This window comes from Homalodisca vitripennis, chromosome 2 (assembly GCF_021130785.1).
Source record: "Homalodisca vitripennis isolate AUS2020 chromosome 2, UT_GWSS_2.1, whole genome shotgun sequence".
In the NCBI taxonomy this organism is placed as follows: domain Eukaryota; kingdom Metazoa; phylum Arthropoda; class Insecta; order Hemiptera; family Cicadellidae; genus Homalodisca; species Homalodisca vitripennis.
In genome coordinates this window covers 102725195-102740971 of record NC_060208.1, presented here as the reverse complement: position 1 = coordinate 102740971, position 15777 = coordinate 102725195, and the positions used below count along the sequence as shown (strand labels likewise).

At 31.2% G+C, this 15777-nt stretch overlaps 1 protein-coding gene across 3 annotated transcripts in view; it reads left to right on the top strand.

The window, feature by feature from the left end:
* The window catches only part of LOC124354487 (ubiquitin carboxyl-terminal hydrolase 7), a 191287-nt gene that overhangs the window by 12741 nt on the left and 162769 nt on the right, over positions 1–15777 (top strand). For 2 of the 3 annotated variants that reach the window (XM_046804985.1, XM_046804983.1), the window contains exon 2: positions 13964–14065. In XM_046804985.1, coding sequence (XP_046660941.1) covers positions 13964–14065 — 102 coding nt within the window. Of the gene's footprint in view, positions 1–4204; positions 4591–13963; positions 14066–15777 lie in introns of those variants that run through there. The other variant, XM_046804984.1, reaches the window with a different exon arrangement.

The window sequence follows — 15777 nt, the reverse complement described above, 5'->3', positions numbered from 1 at the left end:
TATTGTATATATATAAACACACTCAAGAATTCATCGTTTAAAGGTAGGCTATTATATATCTAAGAGTGTACAATTTTTTAGTAATCAACACAAATACTATTGTAAATGGAAACACACCTGCACGCCATTCTGAAAAATTAGTTAGTTTGATAGTGCTACACCGATATTTTACTTACATTCACATTTATGTTATTCATGAATCCTGACAGAATGCAGCTACATATTAAACATTTCCCAATTTCACAAATACTTGAATTCCACAAACCAGGACGCCTTTATTCCACATGAGAAATTTGGGTTTAGGTCACTCAAAAATACACTTCAGCTTGTACAAATGTCATTTCGGCCCTCACCCAAACTACTACTGCTAACGGTAAACTTATATCTTGGAGGAAATTCCTCTTTCGGTTAGAATAGAAACTAGATTGTGTGCCCAGAAAGATATTTAAATATATTTTACTGAATAGCTGTTACCAGCGGCCTCGTAAGAAATTTTGAAAATTATAGTACGTAATCTTTTAGGTAAAATGACTTTAAATATAATACAACGGAACACAACGATATTTTTAACGTAATTAAGTTTACATCAGGTACATACTATTTAATTGTTCGTGGTTAAGTGAATCATAGGATAAGCGAAATTGATACTGATTCTTGTGTCAGGTTTTGCACGCATAGGAGCATTTCTTATTCGAAATAATTAAATTTTTGGCACCAACCTGAGGTAACCTTGTCGATCAGTGTAATACATACCTATGTAGGTCTCAGAATCCTACTTCAGTCAAAAAGTGTTTATTTCCCTTTTTAAAACTGGTCTTAAGATATTCCCAGTGTTGTAGATGGGTTTGCCATCTTGTCCTGATAAAGAAACTTTATACAGGACTGAGAGGCATATTTCTGTAAAAAATCCACTTCTGGCCGTTTAAATTAATTTTAGATCTAATTTATTTACGGTACCACAGTTGAGTTTGTCTTATTTGCCCGATCCTAAAAATATAATTATCCATATATGTAGGTCTGAAAATCTACTTCTGTCCAAAAGCGTCTACTTCCGTTCTCTGATATTTCCACAGCTTGGAATAATTCAGTTTGCCTTGTTCTTTCGGCTTAGAACAAATATACACGATATACACATATATTCCCACATAATTAGGACAGAGAAAAATACGACGGTACAAATTTGTATATTCCGCCTGTTTATACTCACTTTTGGTTTAATAATTTTAAGGTAATACAGTTGAGTTTGACTGATTGGCGTTCAAGGTAAGATGTACATATATAGAACTCATAAATCTGCTTCGGCCTAAAACGCCTACTTTTATCAGAAATCACCTTCTTCCAGCCATTGTTATCTACTTTCGGTTTGATACGTATATTTCCAGTGACATAGTTTACAGGATTTCGTACATTTGCGATCGTTATATGTTACAAAATGTATAACACAACGCTTCGAAAATTGAAATCTACCCTCTTGGTCAGGTGGAAAGGGTATTATTACATACAAAATAAATAACAGAGAAAAGGACAGAAGTGAAAGAAAAAGGCTTCAAGCGTACCCGACAGCTGCTTTGAATCCAGTCTATGCATTGTCACTGTACAGCATGCAAATCCTGAGCACAAGTCACTTGCAGGAGAAGTCAAGAGCAGAATCACACGTTAGACCAACATGGGTGAAAGTGGGATACTGGCAAGAACATCAATGTCGGCACTTTTTCGGAATTACGGCGTGTCATCTGAAACAATACGACAGAAAGGGGACGATCGGGAGTGATAAGGGGTAAAGGCAAGCCGCTTCCAGCCATATATTTTAGACCTTAGTGTCATGGTGTGTGTACAAATTTTATTAGTTAAGGTTTCTTTAATTTTTAAAATAATTTCAGTTTCCCAGTTAGTTCTTTTTTAAATATTGGTATCTAAATTAACCGAAACTCTACCAAAGGTTGACTTAACGGTTGGTCTCCTACTTTTATGTATGAAGCCTCAATAAGTTTGCGTTGAAAAATTCTCCTCGGCGTGTATTATGTTCGATTAATCCATTTTATGTGACGATTTTCAAATCAGCAACGTGGAGAAATTTTAAACTTTAACAATGATCCTTTTTTCGTATTTTCTCTATTTTTTTAATTCTCACATTTAATGGTCGTGTTTATCACACCTATATATTCCCTACAGTATTACAAGAACATGTTATACTGTTAACTTAATTTTTTTAGTACTGTGTGCCATTTTTTGTTTGGGTTTTACAAAACTTTGTCTAAGAGTGTCTTGTTTGTTTAAAGAGGTTCTATTATATTTTTTTGCATCCTCTTTTAATTTTACGTACGTACATTTTTTGTCATCTGATTCATGGATTTTTTCTATAGTTTTTTTTGCACTTATTTATGTCAGACTGAGGGTATCAGTTTTTAACAGATTTTTAACCTATCTTTATCTGAGCACAAGCTCTTTGCTATGACAAACAACAAGTATGTTACTTCTTTTTTTACAGATTTTTGTGGGTTTGATTGATAATTTAGATCTTGGCTCGTATTTTCTTACGATAAAAGTCTTAAGGACGTCCCTACCTCTTCCTACATACTCCTACAGAAAAGAGTCTTTGTTTTGGTTTTTTACCTCCATGGTAAAACGAATGGAAGAAGAAATGTGGGACAACAATTCGTTAAGTTCAGTGTCTCAATGAGGGAAGACGACGAAAGTGTTATCCATGTATCTCCACCAGATACTCGGTTTGAACTGAGTTGAAGCCAGGGGTTTTCGCTCAAATTCTTCAAAAAAAAAAAAAAAAAAAAAAAAAAAAAAAAAAAAAAAAAAAATTGGTGATAATTGAGATTCCATCGCCATTCCCACATCTTGACGGTACATTTCACCCTCTAGTTCAAAATAGTTACATTGAGTTTATAGCTCTAAGAGTTTGACAATTACGTAGAAGGGAAGGTGTGTTTTCTCTTTTAATGTTTGATCTTCTTTTAGCCGAAATTCAATAATTTTGAGTGTTTCTAGAACTGGTACATTAGTGAATAAACTTTCAACGTCAAAGCTAACTAGTGTATCGGTTTCAGCAAGTTTCAAAGTTTTTGACTTCTTGTAACATTTTGAAACTATATAATATAATAAGTTTTTCCTGATAAATGTCTTGTTGTTTTCGGACTGTAGTCTGGAAAAGAATGGCTCGTTGAGGCGTGTTAGTGTATAATTAGTTTCTTTAGTTTTCTTAAACCACTGTAAAATTTCATATTACAATGTCATGGAAGCTAACCAACTTTAAGCACCGTCATTCAAACATTTACACTTTTTATTTATTGTGGTAGATTTTACAACAATGTTTAACAAGTATTTTCAATGTATAAATGGGGTTTATTCGTCACTGTACAGTCTGCAATAAAAGTCAAATAGTGATTGTGTGCTTGATATTTGTATTATACTATCTGATCAAGCAATGTGTATACTTAATATTGTTTAAATTTTTAATGTAAACAAATGTTTCAGCATAATGTAAACGTTAGCATATGAAAGTACGAGGAAAACGCTATTAATCCATTGGAAAAAAGGAATGATACAACACACGATCATGAACTCAACGCATGGTCTAAGCAGATCGCTAGACATCAACATCACAGACAAAATTTATTTATAAACATTTTCTTTATTTATGAAAATTACGACACAACCCCCCTTAAATATATTACATTATAAATTAAACAAATTAACGGAAACCTTAGTTATATCTGTATAGAACAGTTTCTACACAAGGACAATTTGTAATACTATTAATTATTACACCTATCCTCCAAATTATTTTATTACACCCAATATTATTCATACGTTTATTATTGTTTAATTTTTATTAGACTATAACAGAGAAGAGAATGTAAACGTAGACTATTAAAAGGCTACACTTCTGTAAAATACCGTTTTATAGTGTAAATCTTTTAGAACACACCTTAATTTGAATTTATAACAATCATGTGCCGTATAGTAAAATAAGTGAACCTATTAATTGTATAATTTTTTGAATTGTGTGATGAATCGTTACTTTTAATTCTCAATCACTAATGGCATGCCGCTTGTATTATTAAAAAACATTTTAATTTATCATAGTGCTTTTTTGTAGTCTGTGTTGGCTAGATTATATTCAGTGAAGTCTGTTTTATTAGTTGTCTACTGTTGTTGAAGTGGTTGTAGTTTAATCAGCGATGCGCCTGCGCTTCGTTCTCGTAATTTTGCCAGTCAGCCATTTTGTTTATTTTCATGTGAACTTGGACTGTGACTTGTGACTAATAAAATAATAATTTATTATTAAGATTTGTGGGATAATTCATTAATAGAAATATATATGGTTGCGTTGTTTCCCCTGGAAACAGGGGGTGAAGAAATCCGCAGACATTGGGCGCATCGCAAGTAAACCCGTCAAACTTGCCGTGTCGGGTAAAAACCATAGTTCAGAGGATCGTGTGGCCGCTAGCATAAAAAAACTCAAAATTCAGAATATTTCTAATAAATCTAATCAAATTTTAGCTAACGATAATATGAACCACGTGAATGATACAGTAAATCAGAACAATGATGTCGAAGAAATGGACACACAAGAGGGTAAGTGTGTCATCTGGTTTCTTTACATGTCAAGGCGTCCATTGAAATATTTTTGAACTGAACGTCATATGGATGGAGAAAATGATTTTTCTTCTCAATTTCTTTACTTTACGTTTCCTTTCATTGGTTTCTAAGCTTATTATAATTGATAAATTAAGTTTTATAATCAATAACATGGTGCAATCAGGCTAATTCAGTTTAAGTGATTTCTCACAAAACTCAGAAGTATGAAAGTAGGGTAGCTTATTACATTTGTCTTATTTATAATTAATAATTCAGGACATTAATTTGAAGCTTAATAGATAGCATGATAATTCTTTTTACTTAGTACCTAGTTAGTTTCCTGTTGCAGAGTAGCCTACTTAACATAGTATATGTAGTACAATTGAGTTATTTATTAACGTGAAAATACACATTTTTATATTTCATTTCGATTGTGTAGCCTATTCATAAAATGTAAGAAACAGCAGTGTAAAACTTGCTAGCTACTTTCTATTTTGAAGGCTAAATGTACCTGATAGCTTGTGAAACCATTACTGCATGTTCATCCTCACTGTATTTGTTGCTATTATACAAATATTACACAAATTTTTATTTTAAAGTATGAATTAATTTTTAAAATATTTTGTTACTTAAATCATTAACCCTGGAACTGACATGAGTTATACATTGTCTTGGTTGCATGTCTCTTTATTGATGGTGGCTGCAGTAGAATATGCGGCCACAACAAGAATCGATTCAACTATCAATTGCTAAACAAGTTATTAAATGTGAAGCCATTTCACTTATTAATATTTATAATTAATCATTGTTAGCTGTTTTTAGTTTACGGAATAACAATATTGTTTAATGTAATTATAAAAGTGTAGAGGTCTTAACGTATTTCGGTTAGACATTATTATTTCAAATTAGTTGAAATACAGTTAAATCATGTGTACGGTACTGGCTGCTAGACATGTTATTTTTTAATAAATATCAGTCCAATATAATATCGACAGGGTTTGAGTTCCAGTGGTAACAGGTTATTAGTCAGTCCACTCTAGGTATTAGCATCGTGCTGTTACTGAACTGAAAGTTGCAGGTAAACTTAGACTAACAACTTACATGTGTGGGTCCATTTACACGTAGTATAAACAAATTTGCTTGCAATACATGGGTAGGGTACGATAAGCGGACTCGGTTTTTTATATCGAAATTGGCAAACGATATTAGGCTACTTAATCACAACCATCGATATAATCAATCGATACAGATTAATTATTTTGAACTATTAACTTAAAATAATCTATATCAACAGCTGTAAACACTCTAAAATAATACAAGTAGGATAATATTTCAATTTTACATAAGTAATTCTGATTATTAAAAATGGCAGTCAATTTTAGGAAACTGCACGATGACGTTGCTTTTTAGTGTCTTCAACATGTTGGACTCGTACCGAAAAACCCATTATGTGAAATTTGTTGGAAAGGAACAACTGTAACTGTGAGAGGAGTAAATAGGGTCGTCTGCAGTTTTCCTAATTTTGGTTATAATAATTTGTTTGATCACTGTAAATATTAAATTCATATTTTAATTTAAAACATATGATTGTTATTGAGGGCTATAGATACTTTCATATCGATTGATGATAGTGTAGGATTTGTAATGCAAATATTAGGTATCGATGATTATATTCTTCGATATAAAAAACCGGGTCCACTTATCGTACCCTACCTCAATACATTAAGAGGCCACTACCACAATAGAATCATAGTATATCCTTAAAAACAGTAAAAAGTAACTAAACGTTAAACTGTTTTGTTTGTTACATTTTATAAATACAGAACATAGATAGTTTTAATGTAAGGTAAATCGTGTCAACATTTTTGTTTCTATAGTTTAGATAATCATAAATATGATTCTATTGTGGTGGTGGCCTCTTATTATACTGTTACCAAAGCTTTTACTAACTCACTACAATTTAATATTTAATAAAATTATGAACTGGTTATTCAAAATTTTCACGAAACTTTACAATTATTGGATACTTTGGTATTATCTGGAGGCCATGATTTTTTAACAGTTTTTCTCATCTCCGGGACCTTAAAACTACATTATTAGAAAGAACAGACTTTATTTGACTTACTGTAAAAATTACATATCATTATTATGCTCAATTTTTGTCTTCTGCCTCCAGAAAGGAAACGAAGTTAAGGAGAAGTCAGTTTGTATCTACTATTTTTCCTTAGGCTATATAAGTTATATGTAAGTGTTATAAATATTAAAAGGTGAAGTCAACATTTATCGCTCAGATGATCTGAGCTTGAGTTAATAACTATCTCAATGCATGTTTTTCTTTCTTCACCAGAAGTGCAAGATGGAAGTCAGCACTGATAACCACGGGCATTTTCGATCAGTACTTTCCTGCTCTCAGTGCTTGGAAAGGTTTTCTTTAACTTTGGTACTACTAGTGACAAATTATTGTTATTATCTAATCTAAACCTACTTATATTGCGTAATAACAAGAAGTATATCAGGATAGGATACTGCTTGCTGACATCGCTTCCTTTTTGGAGGCAGAAAACAAGAACTGATTGTCACAATTATATGTCATTTTCACAGTAAGTCAGGTCAATTCTGTTCTTTATAATAATATATTTTAGGTTGATAAGAAAAACTGTTCCAAAAATAGTGGCCTCCGGATAGTAACAAAGTATTAATTATTGTTTCATATAACAAATTTAAATAACTCATTACAATGAAATATTAGACTAGTGGATTATATTAAAATAGGCTATGTATAGGCAACTTTGAACCTACAATTCAATGATGAAATCATTCTGCCCAGCTATTACTGAAATAACAGGGTGTTGCAGGTAACACATTATTTCAGTAATCGATTACCACTGAATAATCCAGTTATTGATACATGTTATATATCGCCCATCTCTAATAGAGTCAAATAAAATGGCGATGTACATATGTGTCACAAGGTTTCAGACACGTTCATCCTTCAAAATTGTAAAATCTAACTTAATGTTACACTGTTCTGTTTGTTACATATTATAAATATTCATAGCCCAGATAGTTTTCTAGTCATCATTAAGTAATTATTTTTTAAGATTTGAAAACAGCTGAACTATACTATATACTATAATTTTAAATACCTGTAGACACGTACCTATAATGTAATTTCGTTTCATTAGTTATGTTAGGATTTTTTACTAATGGATATCGATGGTTCTGTAATCTTGAATATCGACGTCCATGTTTAGGTTACCTGTTATATTGCAGCCCTAATGGTTATAATTGATAACTCATTTGTATTGACTGCTCAATCAATGCATTTCTGTGAAATTTACACATCGATTCCTTGATTCATTGCCTGCGATGACTGTAAATACTGAATACATTGTAATATTGTTGCACCATCACTATAGCTTGAGACACCTTGCAAATGGCCACACCCCACTTCTCCCCCCTCCACACGTTTTCCCCCTCCACACCTTTTGGCATTGCCACATTGTCATATCAGCTGATTTTCAGTATGAGGTGATGCAATTATGCCCTACTTTGTTCTGGTTGTTTATGTCCGTTTTTTTTTTTAAATAATTTTTTTGCATGTTTTTATTTTATTATTATTTTTTGCTTCAGTTTTGTGTTTTAGTGTAAAACACATGTTTATCATGTTAGATTGTGAAGGTAAAGGATTCAGGCTGATAGATGAGAATTAAAGATTAACAGTTGAAATGATTGATGGATTGTTAGATTTAAATAATTATCACATCACTAGTAGTTATTTTTCCGTTACAGCTACAGCTGGCAACTTCTCCTCACAACCCAAGCTTGCATTGATATGTGAGCCAGCTGACTCCTCTATTTCATTGCTGCTTCTCAGCCGACACTGCAGATGACAAATGTTCTGTGATGTGGTGGTTAGATTATTGTGGTTACAGTAATTGTTTATTGAGGTTATAATAATTATTATGGCTCATTTGAGTTCAATGGAAATTGGAGATATTTTGGGACAGGAAAGTGATAGTTCTGGTGACAAGAGTCATTTACCCGTGCAATGAAATAACTGATGATATTTCTTTGGCAGATTTCTTGTCGGATAGTGATCATAATTATGAACTGCCTGTTTATTTCAGTTTGTCCAGTGATAGCGATTCAGGGGTACCGACATTTTCATTTCAAATAATTGGATTCTTATCATTCCACCTGAGCCATAAATAGGGATTAGAAACGAATTTACGGCACAGAATGTAGGTAGGCTATAAGAGAACCAAAATGCCAACAATAAAATTAGAAACATAAAAAGGTCAGGTGAAATGAAACATAAAAATCTAGGCTAAAAAAATGGTGGAATGTAGACATATCCTTATGAAAGGAGGAAAAAATTGCATTGGAATAAGGGCTTAGTCAGAATGAAAAATATTGAAGACTACTGATAAAATAAAAAATAGGATTATGAATTTTTTCAAATACCATGTCGTTAAATAAATTAAAAAATATTCTATGTTCTATGTTTCATTATGTCAGGAAGAAGAATTACCTGAAACCCACCCAGACTATGATCCATGGTACAAAATGGTAGTGATTTTGATGACTACATCAATAACCAACTAAAAGAACATCTTGTGCCTGGTCAGAATGTTTCAATTGATAAGTCGCTTATCAGGATGAAAACCCAATGTGTTTTTATCCAATACTTAGCAAAAAATAAATATGCTTGTTTATAAATAAGTATTAAGTCATGAATGTGAGAGACTTTCTTTCTGGAGTAGAAGAACCATTTACACAGAAGGTTGTAATGGATCAGATGACAATCAGCTTTAGGATCCTAATCCGGTTTTTAAGAGGGTTTTAGTGGGTATCACGTCTTTTGAGAGTTCCACACTGAAAGCTGGCCACCTGTGTGCATAAAGTATTCTCCTGCTCTAAAAAGAAAAAACAAATGACGTTGTACTTGATGTCTTTATTTTATATTATAAAAATAGCAATTAACCTGTGGGCAGAGATGGTTTTGCTGGCACCATTGTGATTGAGTTGGCAGAAGGTGTTCAAAAATTTGTTTATTATGTAAATTTTATCTTTAGATTTTGTGAACATAATGCTTTACCAAACATTTTGTTCCTAAATGAAACAGTGGAATGAAATGTTTCATACATTTGAAGTTTGATGCTAGTATTTCGACATTGGAGTTTTTGGATTTCAAATGTGAAAAAATATTTTTTTTTAAGATTTTTGTTTTCTCACATAGGTATGTACTACGTTTTGTTACAATAAAATGTGTTCTAGTTCATATTGATTAAAATGATGTGCTATACCATATAATTTGTGTACAAAATCAGAAAGTGTGAAGAACTGTCATTAGATTTTTATTGTATTTAATAGTTTTTGTATTTCTAATTAATTATTTGGCTTGTTGATTAAATTATCGTGGTGGTCGCTTATTGTATAATAGCCAGTATATTAATTGCCTTGAAAAAAATAGATGTTTCACATGTAAATTAATTGTGAACATACCAAGATATCAATCATATTTTTTGAAGACAAACCTAAGAAATGCAAATTGAAACCCTACAGAAAAATCAAGATAATGATACAAAATTCTCTGGAATAATAGTTTCCAAAAGGCTAGACTGGTCAGCATTTATCCATATCACTACATTATAAATATAATATTGAAGCTGGGAGGCTAGATCTCTGCACTCCTGTAAGGTGAATAATAATAATAATTATTGTCACATTAAGTTTTTGCACTCATCGACAAAGTCACTTTACAGCCAGTAGCCAAGTCAATAAATAAATACATGTTTAAATACTAAAATAAGACATATGTAAACACATCCATGAAATATAAACAATTATCCTTAGTTAGGTTTCAATATAATTATAAATTAATATGGGATACAGCAAAAAATTCATCTACGGAATAAAAGGGATTGTTCAGAAGCTAATTGTAAAATTTATTGCAAAACACCTTTTTAAGATATATATTTATTCAATTATGTAATTTGTTGTACATTTTTAGTGAAAAAACCTGGTGACTATTAATGGTTTTATTTAGTCTGCAGAAATTGATTGTAGTAAGCCTATTTGCCTTACTCCTAGTATTATAGCTATGATCAGCATACTTAATATTGTTAGTATATTGAAAAGTATACAAAACTAAGTCATATATGTATAAGTTTAAAATAGTTTGAATTTTTAAGTTTATAAATAAAGGTTTACAATGTTCCAAAAAACTAATACCACATATGATCCTGATTTCTTTTTTTTGTAAAATTAATATTTCATCTATCCTGCTGCAGTTTTCATAAAATATTAAACCATATCTAAAAATTGATTGGAAATAAGAAAAATAAACAGATCTAATATTAACAGTATGGATACCTCATTTTAATGTTTGTAGAGTACAAAGTACCACAAGAATGCCTCTGCCCCCAAAATACCAAGTTTATACCCAATTTAAACTTCAAGTGTAAACCCCCGTCAGTTTAACATAATTTTTAAGGTCTTTATGAAAGAAAATAAACCTTTCAGACACCAACATCCAATTGATTGGACCATCGAGGTTCATAGGAAAACTGTGAAAACCGTCAATGTCCGGTTGATTGGATCATAGGGGTTCTAACTAAAACTGCCAACGTCTAATTATTGAACTATTTAGGAAGAAATTATATTAAACTTCATTTACAAGCTTTAGAAATCTTTTACTGGTTTGGTTTTGTTTGATGTAAATATGGTAGTGGAAACACACATTATTATTAAACTATGATATTAGTATTTCCTAGCTTTTATGATATTGTAAAATAATGCTTTTGCAGTAATGTACACGCTTATAAGAATTTATTCTTGATCTATATAATAAAAAAAGTTTTGTAATTTCGTGATAAATTATAAAATGTAACCAATCTGTCAATAAAAATATTTGAAATGAGATAAATGTTTTTTGAACGGACTTTTTGGTCCAAAGTGATTATTTTATGTAAATTTATTTTTTATAGTAATTACAAAATTAGTACGTTTTTCAAATACATTAAAAATAATTCACTTTCAATTTACACTAATTGATGGCCAATCTAAAAAGATACGAAAACAAATGAGAAATTATTAAATTTAAATAAAAACAAAGGGCATTACAGAGCGAAATGTAAAGTTTTCTCCAAGCGTAGTTAAATAAGCCTTGGGAGGCTTTAGATATATCGGTCTCTCAGGTGTAGGCGGTGATGGGTTAGTTGCTGGTATCCAAAGGGTTAACAATAAAATTTAGTTTGTTATTTTAAGCCTATTCTAAATTTAGTATAAATCTGACTATATCCAGTTGTAAACAGTATGTGTTTGCTCATTTTCATGTGATGTGGAACAGCCTCAGAGTAAAGTGAAAATTTTTTGAAAACAATATAATAATTGGAAAACGTTATTCTTTATTTTTAGAATAAAGATAACATAAATTTCACATAAAATCTGAAAATGCATAGCCAGCTCAACCTTTTTGTTACACCCTGTATATGAATTTAAACGTGATGAGAAAATATATGATCTTAGTGTCATTAAAAAACAATAATTGTATCGTTGTAAACTGGTTTTAAAAATATACTTTTGCAGTTAGTTATTTCTCTTGCTTTCATCATAATTTTGTTAGAGCTTTTCTCTTCTCGTTTAAACCCTGCTTCAAGTTACAAGAAGTGTTCTGTATGACATATTTATTGAATGTTTAAACTGTCGAGAAACTTGATGTATGTCAATATCCATCCACATGCTGCAAAATTAATTCAAGGTTTCATCACAGCATATTGCTAGAAACAGTTAATAATCCCCAAAGAACCCCATTTTAGTGCACATTGATTCATTTGTTTTTTCATCAGAAGAAACATCTTTAGGGTCAATGCCGAAATGTTAATAGCTTAAAAATGATTAAGTTGCAGTTATTGTTAAATCACATGGCAGTTTTCTATGACAACAGTGCTCAAGTCTAGATAACTCCCCAGAGTTGATGGATTACATGTTGTCCTGTAGGTTTATAGAATCTTAAAGATGGATCCAAACTCTCCCAAGAATTTCACACTCTTGAGATAGCTAAACCCTATGTCTAGTGATTAAATACTGTAGTCATGTAATATATAATATTTTTTTTTACCTCCCAATAATACGTGTAATCATTTAATATATAATATTTTCTTTACCTTCCAAGAAATGGTAGATGTCCTGTAGGTACTTGGTTTGTAGCAGCTGAGATGTCAGGCCCACATTCTCCAAGAATTTCAGACTTTGAGACTGCTAAATCCTATGCCAAGTGATTCTGCATACATGTGTTGTAAATGTAATATTGCTTATATCTCCCTACAGTTAATGCATCGCCTGTTGTTTTGTAACCACTTGGTTCGAATAAGTAGAGTATTCTAGCCCAAATATTCTAAGAATTTCAGAATTTGAATTTTAGACTAACAAATCCAATGCCAAGTGATGTGCGAGCATGTAGTATAGTAAATATAATGTTGCTTATAACTCCCAAGGGATGTTGGATTCTCTGTTGTCTTGTAGCTACTTGTTTGTAAATAATAGAGGTTTCTGGTCTAAATTTTCCAAGAGTTTCACAGTCTGAGACAGACAAATGTCATGCCAAATGATTTTGCACACATGTATTGTAAAAATAATGTTGCTTATAGTTTTCAAGAGTTGATGGATTTCCTGTTATTCTGTTGGTCCAGTGGGACACGCTTATAATGTCTTCTGCACACAGTGTTTTCCACCGATAATGTTTATTTCTAGTGTCACTGAAAAAAAATGGGGCTATTTAGTGCAAAATAGCCCATCTGCTTCCAATGTACATATATATACACACATTCAGAATTGTCAAAGCGGGTTCCCACTGTACCTCAGTTAGGTTTTGTATACAAAATCAGCCTATTGCAATCATCCTCATTTTCTAATTAGTTTCTACATAACGTCACCGAATATGACCCAAAACCCAAAACAAGTTTAGGGTTAGTACTTAGTATAACAATTTGTCTTATAAATATCTGGACTAAGTCCATTGGTCACCTTGGTGCACCATTTATTTGTGCACCATTTATTGTGGCGCCCATTTAAACTTTTTTTAATATTCACAACTCTAGTATTTATGAACGTAGAGAAAGAACTAAAACTGTAAATTGGAATGCTTATAAAATTTTCTTAACTTTTTGTTATGAAAATTATTTTTGTATCTCAAAACGGTTTTTGAGATATTGAGTACATGTAAATCTTATAAGAACAAATTAATTATCTTTTATTTGTGTGTAATGAGCTTAGGTTGATAATAGGCTTTGAATCAGTTATTTTAGATTATAATGATCTACTTAATAATGACATGGTAAATATTTTATGGATGTGGTGTTTGTAGTGGAGACAGACGCTGGTAACGACAACGGAGCCATTATGGATAGTCAGACAGTAAACGGGGAAGTACCAGACCAGGTCATCCACGACGCGGACATGGAAGAAGGTAGGAATATTGTAACGGCATTTTGATTAACCCTTTGATTAGTAATCCCAAGTGCCATGTGGGAAGCGCTATGGTGCTAAAGAGTTTTCACAATAATGTTTTGTGATGAATAACCTACGCCTGATTATGTATGCGATCTAGCGGAATGGATATGAAACACTTTCAAATAGTTTCTGTCGTTCCCACTAGATCTTAGTTACTCTTGTTTATTTCTTTTCAATTCCAGTTTACTGTCGAATAATGAGCTAATTCTATTTCTGTTTGTCTTCAGTTTTGTTGTTATATCTCATATATGTTGTAACCTTATTTTTGCAATCCTGGTTGACCTTATAAGAAAATACTGACAATATTATGTATTATATATTAAGGGGGTTCGGTATGCCCTATCCTTCCCATGTTAATTTGGCCAATTTTATGTACCTTTTTCTCAGAAACTTTTAAAGCTATCATCATCAAACTTTAGGACACTACTATTTAGACCTTTGTTAACATTTAGAGCGGAACAAAGTTAAAAAAAAGAAGTTTAATTTTTTTTTTGTAAATAAAAAATTTATTAATTTTTTGTAAAATAATTTATAATTATAATTTTTTTAATAAAAATTTAAAATAGATTTTTATAATGTTTTCCGCTCTAAATGTTAACAAAGGTCTAAATAGTAGTGTCCTAAAGTTTGATGATGATAGTTTTAAAGGTTTCTGAGAAAAAGGTACATAAAATTGGCCAAATTAACATGGGAAGGATAGGGCATACCGAACCCCCTTAATATTTTGTAAATAGAATAACTTTTGTGGATAATTATAATAATATCTTCTTAATATACAAAACAACTTTAAAAATATTAAACTGAGTGTTTTTTTATATTGCTTCTCCTGTAGTAAACCCAAAAACAAGAAAACAAATTCAGAATAAAAAACACTTTTAAGGGCACTTTTACATAGAAAAAACCCCACCAGTCAAAGGGTAATGGTACACCACATTTTCTTACAGGTGATGAAATTTTATCCTAAATTAAACAAAAATTGTATTGGACATAATCTGGTATACTTAAAAAACTTAATCCAAAGCTATGTTATTTGTAAAAAACAATTTTTAGCCCATTACTAAAAAATATGCTACTTATGTCCTATTTTAATTCAATTAACAAATGTTAATATTTATTTTGGGGTTTTATATCAATATTAATGGAATTTTAAGGAGTGTATATTGATAGGAGTTGTAACCTTGAAACTGGCAAAGTTGTAGTTAGCAAATTTACTCCTCTATAAACTGGTAGAGTTGTATGTGCAAAGCAATAGTTGTCATTTGCTAATTACTACTTGTTACAAACTTCCAACATTTAAATTGATCTAAATGTTTAGTTGTGTTTAAGTACTAACCAATAAATTACCTAGGACAACTTTGTTTTAGAAACTGTGTAATTTTTTCTTTAACAAGAAAGAGGGTACGTACAAATATTGATACTGAGATAAAACAATTAGCATGGTATTTATATTAAGTTTGTACTAGAAATAAATTTATACAGTGATTAATCTTTGTTATAAAACAACATAATTTGTTGAGTGTAATCCAGTGGAAGTTATTGCACAACTGTGTGCAATATTGTAAATTTTAACACATTATATTATACACATTTGAATATCCGTGATGTTACTGATAGGGATGGGTAGATTCCAAACACACTGTGATTTAATCTCAATTCCAACATTTTTTA